The 27,530-nt window shown below is 44.1% G+C and overlaps 1 protein-coding gene across 1 annotated transcript in view; it reads right to left on the bottom strand.

Moving 5' to 3' along the window:
* trdn (triadin) overlaps positions 1-27,530 on the bottom strand; it is a 565,816-nt gene that overhangs the window by 38,914 nt on the left and 499,372 nt on the right. The window contains exons 36-38 of the mRNA XM_078542852.1: positions 16,626-16,670; positions 15,283-15,303; positions 7,246-7,290 (exon numbers count right to left, since the gene is read on the bottom strand). Of these exons, the coding sequence (XP_078398978.1) occupies positions 7,246-7,290; positions 15,283-15,303; positions 16,626-16,670 (111 nt within the window). The remainder of the gene's footprint in view (positions 1-7,245; positions 7,291-15,282; positions 15,304-16,625; positions 16,671-27,530) is intronic.

Here is a 27,530-nt window from a genome sequence, read left to right as displayed (position 1 = left end):
AAAACTTACACTGGAGAAGACATCAAAATCAAAGGCATAAGCAGGGTTACTGTACAGTATGGAAGTCAATCAGTAAAATTACCCTTGATGGTGGTAGCAGGGGCCAAGCCACCTTGGATGAAACTGGTTGAAAGTAATTAAATTGGATTGGACTGAGATCTTCCAACTGAGAGCCAGTGGACTACCTGAGCTACGACAAAAATAGGCCTCAGTTGCCCAAGATGAACTCGGGAAGATATCCAGGGACTACCAGCAGAAACTCATGTGGATCCAGATACGACCCCCAGATTTATAAAGGCATGACCAGTACCGTATGCAATGCGGGAAAAGGTAGATGCTGAGTTGGATAGATTAGAGAAACTTGGAGTTATACAACCTGTGCAGTTCCCAGAATGGGCAGCACCAATTGTACCTGTACTGAAACCTGACCAAAGCGTTTGAATTTGTGGAGACTACAAATTGACTGTCAATAAAGTGGTTAAGTTGGACTGGCACCTTATGCTATAAATTGAAGACTTGTATGCCAAGCTGGCAGGTGGAACTGCCTACACAAAGCTGGATATGAGTCATGCTTATCAGCAATTGGAGTTAGAGAAGGTCTCCCAGAAATTCATCACAATTAATACACATAAAGGGTTGTACCAATGTACCCATTTGTCTTTTGGCGTATCCTCAGTTTGCACCATATTCCAGAGAACAATGGAAAGTTTACTGCAGGGATTGCCTCATGTTGTAGTTTAGTTAGATGATGTTCTGGTGACAGGACTCACTGAAAAGGAGCATTTGGCAAATTCGCAAGAAGTTTTGAGCCTTTTTTCACAGGTGGGAGTGCATTTTAAAAAAGAAAAGTGCACGTTCCAAGTGTAAGAGGTAATTTATTTAGGTCACAGGGTAGATGCACAGGGACTCCACCCAGTTGAGGAAAAAGTGAGAGCCATTAGAGAGGCACCAGCGCCAAAGAGCATCTCCGAGCTCATCCTTGGGGATGATCAATTATTAAGGATACTTCTTGCCTAATTTTTCAAAAGAACTGGCACCCTTGTATTACCTACTCAAGCAAAACCAACATTGGTCTTGGCAAACACCACAGAAAGAAGCTTTCACAAAGGTAAAACAACTGTTACGTTCATCCACCCTATTAGTACATTTTGACCAAAGAAAAGAGTTAGTTTTAACATGTGATGTATCACCCTATGGAGTGGGAGCCATGCTCTTCCATCGAATGGACGATGGATCAGAATGACCTATTAAATATGTATCAAGAATGCTTAACACAGCAGAAAAGGCATACTCACAGATAGCAAAAGGCTTGTCAATCATCTTTTGTGTCAAGAAATTTCACCAGTATGCACATAGTCATCATTTTATTATCGTTTCAGACCACAAGCCTTTGCTAGGATTGTTCAGCGAGGACAAGGCTGTACCATCCATCACCTCAGCAGCAATACAGAGATGGGCATTGATCCTGGCAGCGTATGTGTATACTTTCAACTACAGGCCTGGAAATCAGATTGCAAACGCTGATGCACTTTGTCGTTTGCCTTTGAAAGAAAACGATGAGGATGTTCCAGTTCCTCAAGAATTCATTTCATTATTGAACTTCTTAGATTCATCACCATGATGTGCTAGACAGATTAGAGATTGGACAAGTCGAGCCCCAGTCTTATCCAAAATACCTGAACAAGTTCTTCACGGTTGGTCACAAGAACAGGAACCTGACTAAATGAAACTGTATTTTCACAGAAGCTATGAGATAACCAGCCAGAATGGTATCTTATTGTGGGGAGCTAGAGTAATTGCTCCTCCAAAAGGATGAAAGCCTTTAATAACTGAATTACGTAGTGCACATCCAGGTATTTCCTGAATGAAGGCCATAGCACGCAGCTACCTATGGTGATATGGAATGGATGGAGAAATAGAGAGCTTAGTGAAAAGTTGTGTGCAGTGTCATCAAGTGCAAAAGTTACCTCCAACAGCTCCATTACACTCTTGGGAGTGGCCAGGACGGCCATAGGTGCGATTACATATTAACTATGTGGGAGCTTCTATGGGAACAGTGTTTTCCTGATTGACACTCACTCAAAGTGGATGGACATATATGAGGTGAAGTCACCAACATCTTCTGCGACAATTGACAAGCTACGACAAAGTTTCACTATCAACAGACTACCAGATGTGGTTGTATCAGATAATAGCATAGCATTTACGAGTGCTGAGTTTCAATGGCTTATCAGCCTCAATGGTATTACTCATATAAATACTTCACCGTACCACCCTTCTTTGAATGGATTGGCTGAGAGAGCGGTTCAAACATTCAAAACTGGCATGAAGAAATTAACTGGAGACTCCATAGCGACCAAGATAGCATATTTTCTTTTCGATTATAGGACCACCCCTCATACGAAAACAGGTGTCACACCTGCGGAATTGTTGATGAATCACTGTCTCAGAAGGAAATTGCCATATTTAAGGGGGAAGGTGGAAAGGAGTCAGGGAAGTCAGAAAACTGGACATGACTGGCATAGTTGTGACAGAAAGTTTACCATAGGAGAGATGGTATATGTGAGAAGTTTTGGAGAAGGGCACAAAGGTTATCAGGTGAAATAAGTAAAGTGACTGGACCTCTTTCTCACCATGTGAAAGTGGAAGACTGAGTCATACAGAGATATAGAGATCATATAAGGAGAAGAGAAACAAAGCATTAGGAAATGATTTATCCAGTGTTCACGATTGCGTCAATATTTCCTGTTGAAAGAACTCAACTGAGTGCAAATGTGTTTGAAGGATCGGCTGTACCTGCAAGAGTTGAGGAAACAGATTTGCAGGTGCCCACCAAAGAACCTGATGTTTGGACAACACCCAAAAAAGAGATTCCTGACAAAGCATCTGAAGCTGTAGAACTGAGATGTTCTACACACATAAGGAAACCCACAGAAAGAATAAATTTGTAAATTACTTATCTGTGAAAATAATTTGATATTTTGAGAAAAATTATAAATGTAACTGTAAAATGTATTTCTGAGTAAAGGGGGAGGGATGTGGTAATCTGATGTGTAATATACCCTTAAGAAAAATGTATAATGGAAGACCACATGATCTTAGTATCCAATAGCAGAGTAGTACGGGCTTCCTTAGTAGTCAGTAGTCAGAAGGAGAAGTCTAGAGTTAGTCTGTAATGTAGAGACAGGGTTTGAGTTGTAAGCACACAAGTGTAACTGCTGAATTGCTTTGTAAATAAATAGAATGTGTTCTACATAAGCACTGTCTGCTGATCTACTCTGTCTATGGTACCAACTCGGTCATCCCAAAACAAGTATGCAACCTGGATCTATTAGTCCAACTAAACCAAAGACCAGGACCCAACACTCCTTCATACCCAATGGTAGAAATTTGTATTTCACAGCCAGGATAGTTCTGCTACTGGTCACTAACAACAGATAAATCCATACCGTCTTGCAATTTTTGCTCAAGTTCCTGGAATCCTAACAATAGATATTAAGAAAATGTCCAAAGCTAGGATTATAAAGTATGCATGAGGTTTATTGCTGTGTATTGTAGGTACAGAATAGTGACTAACAGAACAAAACTCTCTTTGTATCTAAATGATTCTTGCTTTACAAATTTGTTAATTCAAATAACCCATCTACATGATTTACTTTCACAGAATCTAAGGTCTAAATTTTCATAAAGACAAAAGGGCTCTGTGCCTCAGCCAAAATCGTGCTAGAGCCCAAAATCCAGAATTGCTGTCCCCAAACCCGGCACCCACCATTTTGCCTTGGGGGGGTGGGGGTGGGGGTGGGGATGGTGGTTGGAAAAGAATGGGGGCAGGGTGTATTTCACACATCTGCGTCCACGGTGGCAGCTGTGCATTTAAAAGTGCAGCTAACTTCAAACAGAAGCAATTTTGGTCACCTTTCTGAAACATGATTCATGGCTGTTAGGCATTTGAGGGAAGGGTCTGAACCTGGCAGTTATTTGGAGAGGTAAGTTACCCTCTTGGACAGATAAGGTACCCCTTTGAGAGAAATCAGGAACCCCTTTGGATTTGTTAAGAGTAGACATGAGGTGCATAAAAAGTAGAAAAGTTCTTTGGAAATGTCAAGTTAATTAAATACCCTGCCCTTTAAATTTTGAAAAAAAAAACAAAACAGCCAGCCTGCAGTTGAAAATAAGTGCTTGTAATTTCAATAGCTATTTGTTGACATAAGCCTGAGGGTTACTATTCTAGCATTAGTGCTGCTTGACTACTTCCAAAACCAATTATTATAGTCATGGGGCCCTGTGAGTTCAATGTTTGAATGACTGCTCAGTGAGTTTATAAAGGGATTAGCTATCTTTATATGGCCTGGCTTGATGCTTGGCACTCGGCAGCTCCTGCGGCTGATTCTGAACCATGGTGGCAGGCCCGACTACAGTTAGCGCCCGCACCCCTATCCCCCCAAAGAAAAATCTGACTGTTCAGAGCACTTTCTCCTGAGTTGGGAATTTTCCCAAATTTGCACACTTGACCCGGGAGTGAAAATTCAGCCCTAAGTGCCCATGTACAGGGCAACAATAAACCTTGGAGTGATTAAATGCTGTGCTCATCTCGCTTAATAAGCTGCACAAAATCTTTACAGCCCACCACTGAATCTTGCAAAAAAGTCAGGTACGACCCTGCCTTTTACAATATTTTCAAGAAGAAAGGACTTATTATTTATGAACAAAAGAAAGACAGACAGAATGATGGATTTCTCAGCTGATACTTGATTTCCCAATTAAGTGTTTTCAACACTGCTCAGCAATATAAATATGGGCTCCAAGATTCCTTGTGGTTCTGTCAGGAATCAGGCTGGAAACTGATTCAAACTACTAGGAGAATCACAAAGCTCTGGTTCTGCCAAGTCGTCACTGCAATGAACTTCTTTTATGTAAACCTCCTGCTCCAGCTGCTGGACATAATCTCTATTTTCATTTCTGCTATTCACCAGACACAACTAACCTGCTCCATAACTAGAAGACAATCATTAATGCTCAAGCTGATATACAAAGAGTTATGAAAATATGAACATACGAATGAGAAGCAGGAGTAGGCCTCTCGGCCTCTCGAGCCTGCTCCGCCATTCAATAAGATCATGGCTGATCTGATTGGAACCTCAACCTGACATTCCCTCTTACCCCTGATAACCTTTCATCCCCATGCTTATCAAGAATCCATCTATCTCTGCCTTAAAATTATTTAAGGACTCTGCTTCCACTGTCTTTTGAGGAAGAGTTCTAAAGACTGACGAGCCTCTGAGAGAAAAAAATTCTCATCTCTGTCTAAAATGGGTGACCACGTATTTTTAAATAGTGACCCCTCATTCTAGATTCTCCCACAAAGGGAAGCATCCTTTCCACATCCACCCTGTCAAGACCTCTCAGGGTCTTATATGTCTCAACCAAGAATTATGCAGCTGTTCTCCATTTAAGTAATATGCTACTTTTTTATTCTTCCTGCCAAAGTGAACAACTTCACATTTTCCCACATTAAACTCCATTTGCCAGATCTTTTCCCACTCACTCAATCTATTTATTTCCATCTGCAACCTCCTCATGTCCTCTTCACAACATACTTTCCTACCTATCTTTGTGTTATCTGCAAATTTAGCTACCATGTCTTCACTCCCCTCGTCTAAGTCATTGATGTAAATTGTAATAAGTTGAGGCCCCAGTACAGTCCCCTGAGGGAACTTCACTCATCACATCCTGCCAATCAGAAAAAGACCCATTTTTGCATACTCCCTGCTTTCTGCCAGCCAGCCAATCTTCTATCCTTGCTAATATGTTACCCACTACACCATACACTTTTATTTTCCGTAATAATCTTTGATGTGGCATCTTCTCAAATGCCTTCTGGAAATCCAAGTACAGTATGTCTACAGGCTCCCCTTTTGCCACTGTGCATGTTACACCTTCAAAAAATTCTGATAAATTGTTTAAACATGATTTTCCTTTCACAAAACCATGCTGACTCTTCCCAATTGCCTTAAGCTCTTCTAATTGCCCAGCTATAACCTCCTTAATGATCAATTTTAATAACTTCCTCACAAAGTTTCCTGTTTTCTGCTTCCTTCCCTTCTTGAATAGAGGGGTTAAATTTCCTACTTTCCAATCTGATGGAACCTTTCCAGAATATAGTGAATTTTAGAAAATTAACACCAGTGCATTGACTACCTCATTAGCCACCTCTTTTAAGACCCTATGGTGTAGTCTGTCGGGACCCGGAGACTTGGCAGCCTGCAGTTCCATCAATTTGCAGAGTATCGTTGCCCTAGTGATTTCAATTTCACCAAGTTCCTTTCTCCTGTTCACCTCCCTATTTGCAGCTATCACTGGAATGTTTTTTGTATACTCTATCGTGAACACAGAAGCAAAATATTTGTTCATTTCTTCTGCCATCTCCTTATTATCTATTATTAACTCCCCACTGTCACTCTCTAGCGGACCAACACTCACAGTACTTACTCTTTTCTTTTTTAAGTACCCATAGAAACTCTTGCTATCCATTTTTACATTTCTAGCTAACTTCCTCTCATACTCTAATTTCTTTCCCTGATTAAACTTATAGCCATTCTCTGCCATTCTTTATATTCTGTCCAATCATCTGTCCTGCCACTCATCTTTGCAGACTTGTATACTTTTTCCTTAAGTTTGATGCTTTCCTTAATATCTCTAGTTAACCATGGATGGTGGGTCCTCCCCTTAGAATTTTTCTTTATAGTAGGAATATACTCATTTTGAATGTCCCCTTAAATGTTTGCCAGTGCTTATCTATTGATCTATCCTCTGGCCTGGTTTCCCAGTCCACTTCAGCTAGCTCAGCTTTCAGCCCCACATAATTGCCCTTATTTAAGTTTGAAATACTAGTCTTAGACCCACTCTTCTCCCTTTCAAAACCTTCTGTTCAAGCAGTTAGCTTGTCTGATTTTAATTTGAAAATTATTTTGTTAATTATTTTAATTGTACTTGTTATTAGCTTTAGCATTTCAAAATTCTCAAATGATTTTTAAAAGCTTGTTTTGTACAGCATTTATCTGGACTTATCTCCATTTTCTTTCCATTGTCAAGAACTGTGGAAATTGGAGTGCAGAATGCTAGATTTAATAACCCCTTCATCCCCTGAGAATCACTATTAGTTTTAGCCATTTGCTATTGGAAGAAAGGAGATCTGAAAGGCTGGCAATAGATGTAAATTACGCATTAGTTGAACTTCTGTGTTACCTTTCTTTGCAGGTTTTGGCTTCACTTGCTTCATGGTTTCCGCCTCTAAATATTTGGTGAACAACTGAATTAGGTTCCATATTCATTATGCTTTAATTGTAAATGAATATTAATCAGTTAATAGTCTCAAAGATGTATGTTCAATGCATTATAAATACAATATATATAAATAAAAATTCATGCATGAAACAAATAATACAACAAGACACGTGGATGGTTTTTGTTCCATGATAGTCTGGTTTGTTTTATTTAATTTATTTATACATGGGATGTGGGTGTCACTGGCTAGACCAGCATTTATTGTCCATCATTATTTACCCTTGAGAAGGTGGTGGTGAGCCGCCTTCTTGAACCGCTGCAGGCAATGTAGTGTAAGTATACCCACAGTGCTGTTAGGGAGGGAGTTCCAGGATTTTGACCCAGCTACATTGAAGGAACGGCAATGTATTTCCAAGTCAGGATGGCGCAAGGCTTGGAGGGGAACTTCCAGGTGATGGTGTTCCCATCTGTCCTTCTAGGTGGTAGAGATCATGGGTTTGGAAGGTGCTCTCGAAGGAGCTTTGGTTAGTCGCTGCAGTGCATCTTGTAGATGGTACACACTGCTGCTACTGTGTCTCGGTGGTGGTGGGAGTAGATGTTTAAGGTGGGGGATGGGGTGCCAATCAAGTGGGCTGCTTTGTTCTGGGTGGTGGAAAGCTTCTTGAGTGTTTTTGGAGCTGCACGCATCCAGGCAAGTGAATACTTTCATATTCCATCACACTCCTAACTTCCAACTTTTAGATGGTAGACAATTTATTTCCACTTATTGTTTTATCCCCACCTTTTAACCTATTTTGATCTTTTCGCCCACACCATCCCCTCCCCCCACCCCACCCCCACTAAAGCCATCTGTCACTTGCTCACTCTGCTTTCTATTCTTAATGTCCCCATTAGCACCTCCTTTAGCCAGTATCACCACCATCATCACCCCTTCGACCTTTTGTTTATGACACCTTTTGCAAGCTCTCTTTTGCCTCCTCCTATCACCGGCGTTCTATCCAGCTTCACCTATCCCACCCCCCTTTAAACAGTATATATTTCACCACATTTTTACTTCTCTTTAGTTCTGAAGAAGAGCCATAAGGACTCAAAACGTTAACTCTGTCTTTCTCTCCACAGATGCTGTCAGACCTGCTGAGTTTTCCCAGTAATTTTTGTTCTTGTTTCAGATTTGCAGTATCCGCAGTATTTTGCTTTTATCTAGTGTTTAATTGACTGCCACTCTCTTCCAGAAATGCCTACCTTGAAGAAGTACTGCTCCTCTCTCCGACAGGATTTCCACTTGTCTCTTTTGCCCTGTTCATATTCATTGCTTTCCATTTCACTCCTGGTGTTTGACAAGGTGTTTACTAAAACTGGCTTTCACAGCCATATTGCCTTCCTCAGTGACTGTCTCCATCTCCGACTTACCCCACATGGATTCCAACTGAAGTTCCATCCCTCATGTTTCAAACCCACCCAGGATTACAGGTATCCCTGGGACATACAATGCTCCTCGGACTGCTGTTCTCATCGCATCCTGAGATCCACACTCAGTGCCATGCACTGCTACATGAACACATTCGGCCTCTCCCTCCAGCAGCACCAACTCACCCTATCTCAAAGCTGTCCTTGCCCCCAGTTTCATTTCATTCTTTGTCTCATCCGACGCCTTAACAAGAAACTTTGTCTCTTTCTTTAGTGCTAAGGAGCATAACCTCCAACAACATTGATACCAACACCCATCCAGGACCTTCCACCCCTTCCCGTCCATCTGACCCCATCCCGTCTTCTAATCCCAGCCCCGGCCATGTATTCACCATACCCCCTGACCTTCCCCTCTCTGATGCTGAAAGGACTCAGTTTCATACCCTTACGCCCTCACCTCAATGAATTCTGGGCTCAGCACAATGCTGAACACTTCTTCCGCCGCCTTTGTCTCCGTGCTCACTTCTTTGGGCAGGAGTCCTCCCCCGCTCAATGGATCCTTTCACCCGCCTCCAGTATTCTCCCTCCACCTGGACCCCTCCCTCTGGCCTTTTACCTGCCCTTGATCTTTTCATTGAGAACTGTCGGCGTGACATCGGCCGACTCAATTTCTCTGCTCCTGTCACCCACTCTAACCTGTCTCCTTCTGAACTTGCCGCACTTCATTCTCTCAGGTCCAAATCTGACTTTGTTATCAAACCTGCCGACAAGGATGGTGTGTTGTTGTCTGGTGTACTGATCCCTACCTCGCAGAGACTGAGCGCCAACTCGCAGACACTTCCTCCTGCCTCCCCCTGGACCATGACCCCACCACCGATATTCAAACCATTGCTTCTAGGACTGTCACTGACCTCATCTCCTCTAGTGATCTTCCCTCCAGAGCTTCCAACCTCATAGTCTCCCAACCTCAGACAGCCCCCTTCTACCTCCTCCCCAAAATCCACAAACAGGACTGTCCCGGTAGACCGATTGTGTCAGCCTGTTCATGCCCCACGGAACTAATTTCTTCCTATCTTGACTCCGTTCTCTCTCCCCTTGTCCAGTCTTTTCCCACCTATGTCCGCGATTCCTCTGATGCCCTATTACATATCAACAAGTTCCAGTTCCCTGGCCCCAACTGCTTCCTCTTCACCATGGACGTCCAATCCCTTTACACCTCCATCCGCCACCAGGGTGGTCTGAGGGCTCTCCGCTTCTTCCTTGAACAGAGGCCTGAATAATCCCCATCCACCACCACTCTCCTCCGTCTGGCTGAACTTGTTCTCTCACTGAACAATTTCTACTTAAACTCGTCTCACTTCCTCAAAATAAGAAGTGTGGCCAAGGGTACCTGCATGGGCCCCAGTTATGTCTGTCTCTTTATGGGGTATGTGGAGCATTCCTTGTTCCAGTCCTATTCAGGCCCCCTCCCGCAACTCTTTCTCTGGTACATTGATGACTGTTTCGGTGCTGCTTCATTCTCTCGTCTGGACCTGGAAAAATGTATTAATTTTGCTTCCAATTTCCACACCTCCGTCACTTTCACATGGTTCATCACGGACAGTTCCCTTCCCTTCCTTGACCTCTCTGTCTCAATTCCTGGTGATAGACTGTCCACCAATATTCATTACAAGCCCACCGACTCCCACAGCTACCTCGACTGTTGCTCCTCACTCCCTGCTTCCTGTAAGGGCTCCATCCCATTCTCTCAGTTCCTTTGCCTCCGTTGCATCTGTTCTGACGATGCCACTTTCCAAAACAGTGCTTCTGACATGTCTTCCTTCTTCCTTAACCGAGGTTTCCCACCCACGGTGGTTGATAGGGCCCTCAACCATGTCCGACCCATATCCCGCGCCTCTCCTCTCACACCTTTCTCTCCCTCCCAGAACCATGATAGGGTCCCTCTTGTCCTCAGTTATCACCCCACCAGCCTCTGCATCCAAAGGATCATTCTCCGCCATTTCCACCAACTCCAGCACGATGTCACCACCAAACATATCTTCCCTTCACCCCCCTCTGTCGGCATTCCATAGGAACCGTTCCCTCCGGGACAACCTGGTCCAATCCTCCATAACCCCCAACAGCTCAACCCTCTCCCACGACACCTTACCATGCAGTCACAAAAGGTGCAACACCTGGCCCTTTACTTCCCCCCTCCTCACCGTCCAAGGGTCCAAACAATCCTTTCAAGTGAATCAGCGCTTCACCTGCACTTCCCTCAATTTAGTCTACTGCATTCGCTGCTCCCAATGTGGTTTCCTCTACATTCGAGAGATGAAACATAGGCTGGGTAACCGCTTTGTGGAACACCTTCGGTCTGTCCGCAAGCATGACCCAGACCTTCCCGTCACTTGCCATTTCAACACACCCCCCTGCTCTCCTGCCCACATGTTGGCCTGCTGCAATGTTCCAATGAAGCTCAACGCAAACTGGAGGAACAGCACCTCATCTTCCGATTAGGCACTTTACAGCCTTCCGGACTTAACATTGAGCTCAACAACTTCAGATTATGAACTCTCTCCTCCTTCCCACACCTTTTAGATCCCCTTTTTTCAAATATTTATTTTTAAATTTATATATATATATTTTTTCCCCATCTATTTCTATTATTATTATTTTTTAAATGTTGTTTTATCCCCACCTTTTAACCTATTTTGATCATTTCTCCCACACCGTCTCCTCCCCCCACCCCACCCCCACTAGGGTAATCTTTCACTTGCTCATCCTGCTTTCTACTCTTGATGTCACCATTAGCACTTCCTTTAGCCAGTATCATCACCACCAACACCCCTTCGACGTTTTGTTTATGACATCTTTTGCAACCTCTCCTTTGCTTCCACTTAGCGTTGGCCTTCTATCCAGTTTCACCTCCCCACCCCCGCCACCACCCCTGCTTAATCAGTATATATTTCACCACATTTTTATTTCTCTTTAGTCCTGAAGAAGAGTCATAGGGACTCGAAACGTTAACTTTGTCTTTCTCTCCACAGATGCTCTCAGACCTGCTGAGTTTTTCCAGCAATTTTTGTTTTGGTTTCAGGTTTCCAGCATCTGCAGTATTTTGCTTTTATTTAGATGGTAGACAGGCTTTGGGGAGTCAGGAGATGAGTTACTCGTCGCAGGATTCCTAGCCTCTGATCCACTCTTGCAGCCACAGAATTTATATGACTAGTCCAGTTCAGTTTCTCATCAATGGTAACCCCCAAGATATTGATTGTGGGAGATTCAGTGATGGTAATGCCATTGAATGTCAGGGGGAGATTGTAGGTATTATATAATGTTGTATTATCTCTAAACATCTGTAAATAGCTAGGTACTTCTTAGCTAGGAACTAATGTTATATATATATATATATATATAGAGGGTCACATTTCGCAGTCCGATTCAATCCTGTTATTCTTTTGAACCAGACAGCATGGCAAAATTAAACATAAAGAGTTTCTGAAGTTTATAAACTTAAAGTGTGATTATTACCATCATCTGGGAACAAAAGGCAACAAGAACACAAAGCTGTTAGACTCTCTCTTGTTGGAGATGGTCACTGCTTGGCACTTGTGTGGCACAAATGTTACTTGCCACTTATCAGCCCAAGCCTGAATATTGTCCAGGTCTTGCTGCATATGGACATGGACTGCTTCAGTATCTGAGGAGTCACAAATAGTGCTGAATATTGTGCAATCATCAGTGAACATCCCCACTTCTGACCATATGATGGAAGGAAGGTCATTGATGAAGTAGCTGGAGATGGCTGGGTCAAGGACACCGCCCTGAGGAACTCCTGCAGTGATGTGCTGGAACTGAGATGATTGACCTCCAACAACCACAACCATCTTCCTTTGTGCTAGGTATGACTCCAACCATGGAGCGTTTTCCCCCTGATTCCCATTGACTCCAGTTTTGCTAGGGCTCCTTGATGCCACACTTGGTCAAATGCGGCCTTGATGTCAAGGGCAGTCACTCACCTCTGGAGTTCAGCTCTTCTGTGCATGTTCAGAACAAGGCTGTAATGAGCTCAGGAGCTGAGTGGCCCTGGCGGAACCTAACCTGAGCAACAGTGAGCTGGTTATTGCTGCATAAGTATCACTTGATAGCACTTTCGACAGCACCATCCATGATTTTGCTGATGATCAAGAGGCTGATGGGGCGATAATTGGCTGGGTTGGATTTGTCCTGCTTTTTGTGTACAGGACATACCTGGGCAATTTTCCACATTGCCGGGTAGATGCCAGTGTTGTAGCTATAATGGAACAGCTTGACTAGGGGCACAGCTAGTTCTGGAGCACAAGTCTTCAGTACAATTGCCGGAATATTGTCAGGCCCCGTAGCCTTTGCAGTATCCAGTGCCTTCAGCTGTTTCTTGATATCACATGGGGTGAATAAAATTGGCTGCAGACTGGCATCTGTGATGCTGGGGACCTCCAGAAGAGGTGGGGTGGATTATTCACCCATCACTTCTGGCCAAAAATAGCTGCAAGTGCTTCAGCCTTATATTTTGCACTGATGTGCTGGGCTCCCCCATCATTGAGGATGGGAATATTTGTGGAGCCTCTTCCTCCAGTGAGTTGTTTTATTGTCCACCACTATCCATGGCTGGATGTGGCAGGTCTCCAGTGCTTAGATTTGATTCTTTGGTTGTGGGATTGCTTAGCTCTGTCTATCACCTGCTGCTTCTGCTGTCTGACGTGCAATTAGTCCTGTGTTGTAGCTTCACCAGGTTGACACCTCATTTTTAGGTATGCCTGGTGCTGCTCTTGGCATGCCCATGTGCAAATAATGAGGGAGTAGTCACTACAAAAAAAATGGCTGCCAGTCCCATACAGATACTGCTGCTTTTAAGAGCAGTAAATTTAGGTGTGAGTCTCATAGCTGCATAAAAAGAACAGACAGGGAATTCAGTTAGAATCAAATGTCACTTTTATCCTCACTGCCTGGCCATGGAAAGTTCCTGCATAACATCTACAAATTATAGAGGGGTAAGGCCAGCTAATGGCATGGGCAAGCCTGTGCACATAGGAAGGAATGCAGGTCTCGCTGAATTTTCAGTTATGAACTGCACTCCACACCCACCACAATCCCACCCCCCACCCCACCCCACAACCTCAATTTAATCGATTTCCTATATGTGAAAAATGTATACAGGCAAGAGCACTTGAAGGGCTGTTGCTTTCTTTAAGAAAAGTTTTCATTGTGGCAACAGATGAACTTGCAGAGATGGACTGTCAATTACAGGAAAAATGTTGAAAACTGTGGAATCAAAGATTTCTGGAAACAGGAATGTGGGGAAATTTTTTTTTACTGTGGATGCCTTTGTGGTCCTGATGCAGGAGATGTAACAAAGGAAGATGGTTGTCTTGGGAGAAGACAGTCAGCATAGCCAAGGACAAAGGGAAGTAATGGAACAAATAGAGTTTCCCAGAAGAAGCGTTGCTTTCTGAGGACATGTGTAAAGATAGGTGTACTGACCTTTATATATTTTCTTTCATTCTGGGACAGAGTTGACATGAACCAAATTCAATCTGTGAACTGCAACGTCTTTACAGATCTGACATGCAAAGATGGGTAATACTTCTAAAACATCTTCTACTGTAGGGACACTGAAGTGCACGCTGTTTGTGGTATCAACAAATAAATTTCAGTCACCTTCAAATGTTTGAAGTTATGACTAGTTATATAAAATTAGCTCTAATAAGCCAACCTCAGCAGGGCAGGAAAAAGTGTGGCAATTTTTCAGGGGCAGAAATGAGAAACAGAAATGGAGCTCACTCAAAGGACCTGCAATTTGGATCAGAATGTAATTAGCATAATTACCATATTGTTAACTGGTGTTAGCCACAGCGAAGTCTCATTTTAACTGTCATCTATCTCCACAATGAAACGTAGCACAAAATTCAGCATAGTGATTTTATCACAGTGAGGCTGCATAAAATCTGTGTTCATATATATATATATATATATATATATATATATAAAAGACACAATGCTACATGCTTTATCAAAAATAATGATTGGGTGGGCATGTTGTTAAATGGAGTCTAGGTGAGGAGATTAATGGTGAGGAGGAATTGACTGCAGGTTGGTCAATACTCTGGTCAAAATCCTGGAACTCCCTCCCTAACAGCACTTTGGGTGCACCTGCACCACATGGACTGCAGTGGTCCAAGAAGGTAGCTCATCACCACTTGCTCAAGGGCAATTAGGGATGGACAATAAATGCTGGCCTTGCCAGTGATGCCCACATCCTGTGAATGAATAAAACAACTATTTGCAAAATCCTAATTAAAGAGTCATGTTGCACAAAAGTATAACAATTTTTAGTTGGTGGTGAAACTATAATTCTGTTCATTGTGTATATGTATTTATTATATAAATAAAAGAGAAGCAATTCTTTCAAATCCATCAATCAATTCAGTGAGCAAAATGATCAGAAACTTGAGTGGGCTGTAAAATTAAAATGCACGCCTAGTTTGCTTTATAGTTTGTATAAGCCAGCAGTTCTAATCATACAGTTCTACAGCAAATAGCAAGAAGAAAATCTGCATAAAAGTCACTCACTTGTTACTTTTGGTTTTACTGCTGTTTCAGGGAAAAAAATGACGAAAATCTTGTTTAAAGCAGATTCGTGACAATACTCAATGTGGGTAATTCTGATTTTGGGTAATGGGTGTAAAGCACATGACATAGATTCAGCCACTCTTAAACATTTCTCCCAATACTCAGTCTCTTGATTTCAATGACAATGAAAATCCAATATCAGCCATTTTACAGCATTCAAGTCCGAATGTGTATAAATGTACCTGCAGGTGCATGTCTTCTTTCTGTCACTTGTGGCAATTAGACAGACCAAACATGCTCATGTCGGCACTCAAAATGTTTAAGGAGGAAATCTTGCCATATTTTAATCTGAACATTGTCTAGTTATTTATTTTGATTATAGTTTCCTATGGCTTGCATTTTTATGAAATTGTCAAATGATTTTTACAAGATAAACACTGTGTTGATTCACACTGGTTTAACTAAACTAATTGCCATTTTTGTTCCATTGTTAAGAGAAGGAAAAAACTGGGGCTAGATTTTGTTGGGGTAGCAAGGGCCCCAATGACGGTCTAGAAGGCCGGGTGCGACCCTACCTCAGCCTTTTAGGGAACCCCCAGGTGCATTTCAACCATTTATCTGCTGTCAGGGCTCCTGTCCCTTTAAAAGATTGGAGCCACCCCTGACAACTGACAGCCAATTGTAGGACTTGCAGCTCTTCAGTCTCAGTAGCACCACCAGAAGTGGTGACTACCTCTGGGACTTCACCCATCTGTGAGAAGATGCAGGGATGAAAGCTGCCCTCAGAACATGTTAAGTGGTGCTGTTAGGCAAGCCCCAGAATGGGTGGGGGGATTTGGTAGTGCAGGGAGGGCTGTTGTCGCAGCGGTGGCCATTGCCGCTGGGGGAGGGGGTCCCTTTGTGGGCCACCGACTGCCTGATTAGGAAGGCCAAGCAACCCCCTCCCCCACCCCCGTTGAGCCCACAGGGAGGCTGCCAGGATTCACCACGTGCTCTGCCCATGTGGCGGAGGGTCCAATAGCAGCAGCAGAGGGAAGAAGCCTTCGATTGCCCATCCTCTACCTTCCCTGCCACTAGCAGAATGTCATGACAGCAGAAAGGTGGCAGCTTCTCTACCTCATGCCTACCCTCACCATTTTACAGTCCCAGCTACCTCCCAACCTGTCACCAGAAGGCTGGTAAAATCCAGTTGCTGGATTGCAGACTGCTAGACATGATAACCAATCCATCCCCAGAGACTCAGTGATAGTTTTGTACTTTTAGCATTAGAGGGAAGGCGAGCTGGGAGGTTATAAACACAGGTAAAGATCATAAAGATCTCATTGGTTGAACTTTTGTGTTACCTTTCTCTGTAGATTTTCGTTTCTCTTGCTTGACAGTTTCTGCCTCTAAACATATGGTGAACATTCAAATTAGGTTCAATATTGATCATACTTGAATTGTACACAAATATTGAGCAGATATTAGTTTCACAAGAGCAACATTCAGTGTATTTTACGTATACATGCAACAATTAATATTCACACATCAAAGTGGTCGTGGCCACAAAAATGGCTGCTAACTACAACCATTTACTGCTTATTTTAAGGACAGTAATATTTTCAAGCAGGAGTGCACCCAGGCAAGATTCTCATGAATGCAACCCAAGAGGGGTCAAGTGAAATCATTTAAATCTCAACGCCACTGATATGCTCATTACCTGACCAGCATCAGTTCCTGTGTCTACCTACAAACTATGATGGCACAGGTCCGCTCATGGGTCACACCAGGCTGTGCGGGTAGAAAGGAAGGCAGGTCTCGGTGTATTTTACAAAGCTAGCAGCTTTCCCTCAGTTTAACCAGCTTCCAATGCAAGAAAAATGCACAGAGGGTTCCTGGGCATCAGCACAGTTCGATTGGTGCAGGAAATTCAGTGAGACCTATCATGAGGCTATGGCCCTTCACTTCTGAAAAACTGGTTTTCAAACTTTCAACTGACTGGAAATTTTGCAATTTGAAATCAGACAGAACAAGCTACTTAAAAATGCAAGGCCACCTTCCAATGTGGAGGCAAAAAACAAACAAACCTTCAAGGACCCATTGAAACATTAAAATGCAAAGTTCTGGATACTGAAACAATGGCTGCCACAGGCAGACCCACCCAAAACCCCCTTGGAAATTCACAATGGATCAAGTATAACAGGCCAGACTGTAGCTATTGCTAAAAGAGATTGCAAGTGACACAGGGAGTGTCAAGAAAGTTTTCAGCAAAGGAAACAGGCTGGAAAGCCATGCTCTCTCCCTCTGTCTCTTTTGCAACAAGTGTATTAACCAATTCAGAAGATAACTTTAGTAGAAATCTACCAGCAAACCGAGATCTCATAATAATTGCAACATCTTCTACATTTGACTGCATCCAAGAAACCAGCTAATCCAAATTGGCCACAGCATTCAACAATCAATGCCTCCAGGACAAGCAAAGGACCCTTCACCATATATTGTTGTAACTTTTTTTATTGGACTCTAACTTCCCTTATTTCTGATACCTGTGTGTGTGTGACGTTGCGTTTTTATTATCTTTTTTTTCTCAGGCTTAGTGATGAATAAGTTTGCTCTTTCTTTCTTTAACTCAGAAGCCTTGTTTGATTAGCTCTTTCTTGATCACTGCATAAATAGTTAAATACATTCTGATTTGGAAAAGGCATGTCCTCATGAAAAAGAAACTTAAACCTTTGTCGTGACCAACCGAGGAGGTTGAATAGAAAGGAGTCAGTATTCTCCTTCTCACCTGGCCATAACAAAATTGGGTGCTTTTATCCAGAAATTGTTCCCACAGACTGATGAAAGAAATACAATGGGGAAAGTAAATTGATCCTTCAAAAACAACTTAAAAACTGCAAAAGGTTTTCTTGGATCTATAATACCAAAGTGCTAAAAAACCACATTCAATGTCAATGCTTTCATAAACCAAGATGAGATAACTGGCAAGAAGTTAAGGGCACTGTCTTTGAAAGGATTCAAAGGTATAGCTCGCCACTTAGAGTGGAGTTCTGTCCGAAAGCCAGAAAAACAGAAATTTTAAAATGGGTGGTGGAAACATCTAGAGGTGGAAATGATGATACTGAAATAGATAAATTAGCGGTAGAGAAATTAAGATTGGAGCAGCAACAATTGGAACTGGAATTTGAAGAAAGGGCAAAAGAGAGAGAGAGGGAGGCAAGGGGAAATTCCAGAAAAGGGAAAAAGAGAGAGTCAGGAACAGAATGAGGAGAGAGAGTTCCAAAGAAGACAGAAAGAAACTGAGTTAAATTAAAACAGCTCTAGCTGAGAAGGGAGGATCCCACTGCGTCCATTGAAGACACCCCTAGCTCAGGCTTAAGGGCTGAGGTATTCAAGTTTGCCCATTTAATCTGTAAATTTGATGAAGACAAGGTAGGTGCCCCTTCTTTATCTCTTTAGAAAGGGTAGCCCAGCAGGTAAAATGGCTAGCCCAACACTGGTCCCTGCTTTTGCAAAGCAAGCTGACTAGAAAAGCTCACAAGGCTTACTCCTTCTTGCCTGAGGGAAATGCAACAAGCTATGAGGCAGCAGAAAGGGCTATTTTAAGTGCATACCAGTTAGAGACGGAGGCATACCATCAGAAATTCCATACCCTCAGGAAATGGCCTGACCAGACATACCTAGAATTTGAAGAGCTTAAGCAGCTTGCTTTAAACCAATGGGTATGGGCACTTAAAATTGAGGTCACTTGTGAAAACTTTTGTGAAATAATTCTCCTCAAGGATTTCAAATTTCCATACCCTTCCCAATAAGAATGCACATACAGAACAGAGAGTAATAGGGGCCAGGCAGGCAGAAACTCTGGCAATGATTATGAGCTTTCCCACTAACCCTCATCCCAAAGGATATCCTTCCCAACCAACTGAGAAGAATAGAAGATGGGAGAGCGATGGGAAACTGAGCACTCATGGAAGAGAAGGCACAGCTGGAAATACAGGGGGCCCTCCTTAGGCCAGAAAGGATGGTGCTGAGAAGAGGAGTGAGGCTAAGAAGCCTGTGTGTTTTAACTGCTGTAAAGGAAACCTCCGTGCTGATTGCTGGAGGTTATGGGAAAAACCCATGGGATTTGTTGGGGTACACAAACCCTGCACAGAAAATGGGAGTCAAACAGAAAGCATAGCAGACCAGATTATGGCTCTAACTTTGGTAGCAAAACCCTGTAGACGCACTGCTGAGAGCACGGGTGAGTTTTTTAAAATCCCCAAGAGTTACAAGAATTTTGTATCCAAAGGAAGAGCGAGGCGAGTAAGCCTATGGTGATACTGAGGGGCGGCCAAACTCTACTGCTTGGAAATGGCAAGTTCTTTCCACCAGACAGCACAGTAAGTGTCAGAGTGTTTGTAAAGGGTATGGAAGAAGGGTACAATCCACCCCCTTATACTGGGTGCACCTGGAGTGCAACATTGTGTCAGGACCGGTGACTGTGGAAGTCGTCCACAGTTTGCTGGTGGACGGGATCGACCTGCTCTTCGGCATTGACTGGTGGGATCAAAAGTGACAGCGTCCCCAGTAGTCTCAGAGAAGTCAACCAAGGTCAGGGAGACAAAAAAGCTGCAGGAAAAAGTGCCTGGCATTTTCCCCAACTGTGTGGTAACCCAGTCTATGGCCAGACAAACTCTGTCAGAGGAGACTGAAGTGGCATTGCAGACAGATGACCCTGCTGTTCGCTTAGCTGAGGCCTTTCTCGAGAATCTAGAAGCAGCTGAGGCAGGCTGGAGAATAGTACTCCCAAAAGGTCAGGCACAGCCTAGAAAGGCTGAAGAGGCTGGAGAAAGCCAGCAGTAATTTGTAAGATTACAGGGAACCGAGAGGGGTTCGGACATCATGCAGGGTGCGATAGGATCTGTGAGAGTGGATGTGGCTAAAGGGTAGCCATTTATGTTTGAAATGGCCAAAGGCAAGCCAGCAGGAGTAAAAGAGGTCCTGGAGTGGCCTGTAAAGATTAAAAATGATGGAGGAAGCGAGCCAGTGATCTGTTAAGCAGACAGCTTCATGGTAGATTTAAATAGGGGCCAGGGAAGTTCCCAAATAGACCAAGAAAGAGAGAGGGTGATTCCTCACTCAATTGAAGAGCCACAGGGGAGGACAACAAGAGCTGAACATTCACTTCTGGGCAGTACTGTTTCAGGGGACATGGAACAGGTTGGCAGAATGCCCATTCCCAAAAGAAAAGAGGATGAGAGGAGAACCTGCTCCAAAGCAGGCATTACTTTGGAGATCATAAGGGGCAAAGCAGTGAAACTCATTCAGGGTGCACCACTGACAAGCAAGAGGAAACAGACCAAGTTTTAAAATTTACTACAAGTGAAGTACCGGACGTGAAACCAGAATTCCTACAGGAGGCAAAAATCCGATTAAGCTCCCTAACTTCCTAGAATTCAGATTTGTAAGTGTGTCTGGGTTGGAGCTAATAAAATCACAGGTTATAGAGGTGGACAGCGAGGGGTTAAAACCGATCCAAGCCAACCAGTCTAGCAATCCAAAAATATGCATTTTAAAAGTCTCTTTTGAACAACATGAAGGCCGGGCCAGTGAGGAGCACAGAATACCCCTACAGGTAACCAACAGCAGCTTGACTGTTACCAGCAATCTGGGAGCTAACAGCTAGGTAAGTGAACCAAACCCATTCAGCAATACTTAATTCAGAGTTACAGCAAAAACAGGCATGAGGTTGCTGACAAACCTTACATATCTTACAGATAATGTCCCAGACACCACTATCACCGTCCCTGGGTATGGCCTGTCCCACCGGCAAGACAGACCCAGCAGAGGTGGCAGCACAGTTGTATACAGTCAGGAGGAAGCTGTCCTGGGAGTCCTCAACATAGACTCCGGACCCCATGAAGTTTCAGGCCATCAGGTCAAACATGGACAAAGAAACCTCCTGCTGTTCCACCCACTATTCCCTCCCTCCTCCTAGCTGATGAATCAGAGCTCCTCCATGTTGAATACCACTTGGAGGAAGCACTGAAGGTGGCAAGGGCACAGAATGTACTCTGGGTGGGGGACTTCAATGTGAATCACCAAGAGTGGGTCAGTAGCACCACCACAGACTCAGCGGGCTGAGTCCTAAAGGGCATAGCTGCTTGACTGGGCCTGTGGCAGGTGGTGGGGACCAACAAGAGGGAAAAACATATTTGACATCATACTCATCAACCTGCCTGCCACAGATGCATCTGTCCATGACACTATCGGTAGGATTGACCACCGCACAGTCCTTGTGGAGACGAAGTCCCATCTTCACATTGAGGATAAGCTCCATCGTGTTATGTGGCACTACCACTGTGCTAAATGGAATAGATTTCAAACAGATACAGCAACTCAAGACTGGGTAGCCATGAGGTGCTGTGGGCCATCAGCAGCAGCAGAATTGTACTCAACTACAATCTGTGACCTCATGGCTGGCATATTCCCCACTCCACCATTACCATCAAGCCTGGGTATCAGCTCTGGTTCAATGAAGAGTACAGGTGGGCATGCCAGGAGCCGCACCAGGTATACCTAAAAAAATGAGGTCTCAACCTGGTGAAGCTACAACAAAGAACTACTTGCATGCCAAACAGCATAAGCAGCTAATGATAGATAGAATTAAGTGATCCTACAACCAATAGATCAGATCTAAGCTCCACAGTCCTGCCACATCTAGTTGTGAATGGTGGACAATTAAACAACTCATTGGAGGAGGAGGCACCACAAATCTACTCATCCTCAATGATGGAGGAGCCCAGCACATCAGTTCAAAAGATAAGGCTGATGCATTTGCAACAATCTTCAGCCAGAAGTGCCAAGTGGAGATCCATCTTGGCTTCCTCCTGAGGTCCCCAGCATCACAGATGCCAGTCTTTACCCAATTTGATTCACTCCACGTGATATCAAGAAATGGCTAAAGCCACTGGATAATGCAAAGGCTACGTGCCCTAACAATATTCCGGCAATAGTACTGAATTGTGTTCCAGAATTTGCCACACCCCTAGCCAAGCTGTTACAATACAGTCGGCAATGTGGAAAATTGCCCAGGTGTGTCCTGTACACAAAAAGCGGGACAAATTCAACCCATCCAATTACCGCCCCATCAGTCTACTTTTGATCATCAGTAAAGTGTCTGAAGGGGTCATTAACAGTGCTATCAAGCGGCACTTGCTTAGCAATAACTTGCTCACTGACACTCAGTTTGGGTTCCACCAGGGTCACTCAGCTCCTGACCTTGGTTCAAATATGGACAAAAGAGCTGAACTCCAGAGGTGAGGTGAGATTGACTGCCAATGATATCCAGGCAGCATTTGACCGAGTGTGGCATCAAGGAGCCCGAGCAAAACTGGAATCAAGGGAATCGCGGGGGGGAGAACTCTCCACTTGTTGGAATCATAACTAGCACAAAGAAAGATGGCTGTGGATGTTGGAGGTCAATCGTCGCATTCCAGAACATCGCTGCAGGAGTTCCTCAGGGTAGTGTCCTAGGCCCAACCATCTTCAGCTGCTTCATCAATGACCTTCCTTCGATCATAAGGTCAGAAGTGGGGAAGTTCACTGATGATTGCACAATGTCCAGCACCACTTGTGACTCCTCAGATACAGAAGCAGTCCGTGTCGATATGCAGCAAGACCTGGACAATATTCTACCCTTTAATTCTGTTTGTCTCTTCCACATAGGCTAAAAGTCAATCTGACCAATTGCAGCACTATCACATCCTCATCTGCCAGGAATAATGGAGGAGAAATGGAGCATCCCAGACCAAGGATGGCCCCACGGTTCGATGCTGATTCACTGTGAGTCCTCCTTCAGGCTGTAAGTAGTCAGCAGGAGGCTCTCATGCCAAGGGGTAGGAAGAGGCTGTCTCCCTACGAGACCTAAGAAGCCTGGACACAAGTTGCAGAGGAAGTCAGCAGCCACGGGGTTGTCCAAAGGACCTGGCTGCAGTGCTGTAAGAGGCTAAATGGCCCCTTACAATTGGCAAGGATGAGTGCATAATCATTTTGTAGATGGACCCAAATGGGAGAGTGTGAGGGTGTGAAGTGGGTCAAATGTGGGATTATCTAGTGTCTGGGCAAAGTGCAAAATCGGCATGAAGCAGACCTGCCACACTGCATAGCAGAGGTGGATTCTGAGGGGCGAGGGGCAGGTTCTGAAGTGCAAGATCTGTTAGTTTCCAAAGGACATTGCAACATGTCACAGGGTGCAGCAGTAAAAGCATAATCTTGTCACAGAAGATTCAAGACAATGTCCCTTTTTCTTTACAGGAGAAGAGGGCACATAATGCCCGTGAGAGGTCACAGACTGGAGGATGAGTGCGAAACCTGGCCATTTTGACTACTCTGGAAGTGGTGGTTTTGGAGATGGTGCCAACCAACGGTGTAGGGCCATTGGCCATGGGAAGGCTGGAGGATGGCCACAGGGTGGTGGGATTCCCAGGGCTCATAGCTCTCTCCTGGAAACATTGTGCTGATGGGCACTGGGGGGCAAATTGGGGAAGGAGGAAAGGAAGGAGCATTAATGTATTTGACTTTGGCAGCTTGCAGCATTTGGAGAGGAGTGTTTGTCTCAATTTAGGAGGGTACTGAGGGTGAAATCCTGGTGAGAATTTTCCAATGGCAAGAATGTGTATTTGAAGGAAGGATGTATCTCTGAAATCATCTCAAATGATAATGGTGCTCTTCATTATCCTTGTTAGTTTACCTCACAGGTGAAACCTCAGCAACTGCTGGTACCGGTCCTGAGAGACCAACTTTAACATCTGAGGAGGAGGAGGGAGCCTCAGAGGGTGCACTGTCAGATCTTTGTGCTGCACCTAGCACCAGTGCAGATACATGCACCTCGGTGGGCATACATGAGTCAGCTGAAGTGGGTCTACACACTGGTGAAGCACATCACAGCTGCAAGACCAGCTGTCAGAGATTGAGATAGTGCAGGCCTCTGACTCTCTGAGGAGTGCTGGAGACAACAGAGATGCTGAGCCCCAGGCTGATGACGAGCCTCTGGAGTTACCTATCAGGCAGCAGATGTAGGACATTCGGCACAAGGTCTGGAGATGTGGCAGAGCTTCCAGGAGGGCTGCTTGTACTGGCACAGAAAGTGGAGGAATTCATCTTGGCCATGAGCACTGAGATCACCCGCTCATCAGAACACGTGACTTTGACCATTGAGAGACTGACAACTATGACGGAGGACCAAATCCAGCAGCTCACTGATTGGATACTGGGTATATGTTCTGTCATGCATTCCATTGCCAAACACCATGCCATAGCAATGGTAAAAGATTGAAGAAAACGTATTAGTCATACATGGGTTCACAAGGGAGATTTGTAGTTTTTTTTTGTTTGGAAAAATTTTGCTTCTATTATGTATTAGATGATGGTGTATTGTGTACTTGCTCCTCTCATTTCATTTGTGTTTTATGTGTGTGTTGCCCTGGTTTGGATTTGGATGGACTGGCTGCTATCAAGAGAGTTTGTGCTAATGTGAGCCCCTGTGAATGGCCTTATATTGCACCTCACCATTGTCACATGCCCAGATGGCCCTGGTGTTTGACGCATGGGAGATACTGTTATGACCCCAGCTGAGATTACCCATTGACAAACCCGATCCCAGGGTGGAACCCAGCTTGATAGATCCTAACTTTTATTTTGTTTGTTTAGATATGTGGAGAGTAGCTACTGAACGGAGTCACAGGGGTCAGCTGATGAACTTTTAACAAAATAATAAAACATTTATTCAACAAGAAAAGATGAACGATATTACAATACTCCTTCACCTACAACTATACCTTTACAGATATATACAGGTCTGTAAGGATAACACAAGTTACAAAAGCTATCGTATACTTTAATTTCCACATTAAATACACAGTGCATGTAAATCTATGGCACCCTGTGGTCAGACACAGCACACTCTGAAACCAAGTGCTATGGATCTCTTCTCAACTCCCCCTAGATGCTTGTCACACCATGAGCCAATCTCTCACTGAACTCTATCTTTCACACAAAGGTTTCCAAGCTCCACTCTCCAAGACCTCACTTTGGAATCTTCTCCCAAGCCAACACTTTCTCTCAGACATCTTCTGCAAGGGTTCACCTCCAGGGTTTCGAACTCTCCTTCCGGTGTTCCTCTTCCCTGGGTCACCACATGCATTTAAGCTGTCTTCCATGCACTCTCTCTCACCGACTAAGCTGTCAACAGTACACCACTGCATCACATGCCCATAGCAAGGGTTACAGGCCTTCAGCTGTCTCTTTGGACCTTCTTGCCTCTTGTAAGCTGTTCTCACTTTAAATCTGTTTTCTGGACCTTTTGTCTCTTTAAATCTGAAGCTTGGAGCCTTTCTCTATGCCCCTCACTCTTAGCTTCACTTAACAGGACCTTTTCCAGGTTCCTGTCCATCCTATGACTAGAAGGTCTTCTTGGGTCTTTCTCTTCTTCCACTCCCCTGGATTTTGGGGTTTCTATGTAGCTTGGGACTGGCTATCTGTCCCCTTTGCTGCAGTCTCTCCTGGCAGTAGCTTTCAAAAACCAACTGAACTTCACAGCTTCCAAATCAAAACTGCTGTTTCTCTCCTTCTGTGTGTGTGTCTGAAGGAGGAACCTGCCTCTCTGGACCCTGGCTAGGCATCAGTCCAATTCTTCTACCCTTGTTTGTTTAATTTAGCTTAAATCGTAAAACCTCGTTAGAAACGCAAACACCTTTTTAAAGTGAAACTAAAACTCCATTTGACCTTTCTTAACACACACATACAGAAATACAAATCAAACTTAATCATTAATGTTAAAACTCATTCCTAACACCTATAAATACCAACATAACTTACTTAAACTGTCTCTATTTTTCCTAACAATATTAAGAAGGGTTGAGTGAGGCAAAAACGTTATCATATATTCCACATTACTAGTTAAACCTTCACATTATAAGAGACTTCCACATCTCTCTGCTCTCCAAAGCCTGTTATATGCTGGATTCTGCAGCTGGCTGGCATGCCTCCTCCCACCCCAATCCTCAGGCTCATCTTGAGACTCGCTGTCAGAGGATGTGGCTTGCTCCATTAGATCATCCTTTGCCAGAGCCTTCCCTTTCCCTTGCAGTGCCAGGGTGTGTAAGACACAGCAGACCAGGATGATGAGTGAGACATGAGGCAGAGGATATTGCAAAGAGCCACCTACATGATCCAAACATTGAAATCTCAAAATCTCATTTTAAGCAGACCAATGCTCTGCTCAGTGATGGCCTTGGTAGATGCATGGCTTTCATTTGCAATACTTGCAAAGTTTCTGGCTCTTTTGGTCTGCCTCTCAAGATCTGCACTGAATCTAATGAATCCATTGGCTCACTAGAACATTGCATTTGCCACTACCTTTAATCAATGATATGCCACTGGTTGAGTGATACTGCAAAGGTCTCTGGCTGGTGCCTGGAATGACCCTGATGCAAAAAAAGTTCAAGGCCACTGTTAGCTTCAAAGTGACAGGCATAGGGTGGCCATCAATGCCCTTGGAACTAATCTCCCAGCCTATTGTCAAAGGGGGACATGACTGTCTCCCCGGAGAGACAGAGTCTGTAAAGATACTGGTACTCTCACAATTGAAAGGAAGTCATCCTTTGCCTATGCAATCTGTGGGCAGGATAGTAACTTCCCCTACCTCAGCTTCCCTGCTGTAGCTGTCTCTCCTCTGCAGGCCCTTGCGCAGCAGCAGGTTCTCACATGCCTGGATAGCAGGGCGTACCTGTCCCTGGACAGCTGCTCTCCTCTGTCTCCTTCTCCTTCCCTCTTCACTGGAGTAGGAGCCTCCTCCAAAATGCACTATGCCGATGGGGGACAGTGAGCTCCAGGTGCTATACTGGAGTCCTCAAATGTCACTATAGTCATATCTCCAGGCCACCTTCCCTCTCAATCCATCAGGTCCAAAAAGTGAATACATTAAGTGAAAAAACTCTCCCAATTCACTTGCAGATTCTCCTGCTAAATGCAATCATAGTCCCACTTGTAGCCCTTGTATCTATCCTTGCACTGCCTTCTCATATCTGGAATGATTCACTCCCAACATTTTTCCTGTGTGCCTATTGAAAAGTGGAGTGGGGAAGATTCAAACAGCAGTACACGGATAATTCATGCAGACTTTCGCTTTGTATATGCCAGCAGCTCAAACCATTTAACTGTATAGCTTTTGCAAAGAATGAAAGCTTTAATCTCAACAAAGAACAAGAAGAAAATCTCGACGCAAA

Source organism: Cetorhinus maximus, chromosome 5 (genome assembly GCF_964194155.1).
Source record: "Cetorhinus maximus chromosome 5, sCetMax3.hap1.1, whole genome shotgun sequence".
NCBI lineage: Eukaryota > Metazoa > Chordata > Chondrichthyes > Lamniformes > Cetorhinidae > Cetorhinus > Cetorhinus maximus.
This window is presented reverse-complemented; position numbering and strand designations above follow the sequence as displayed.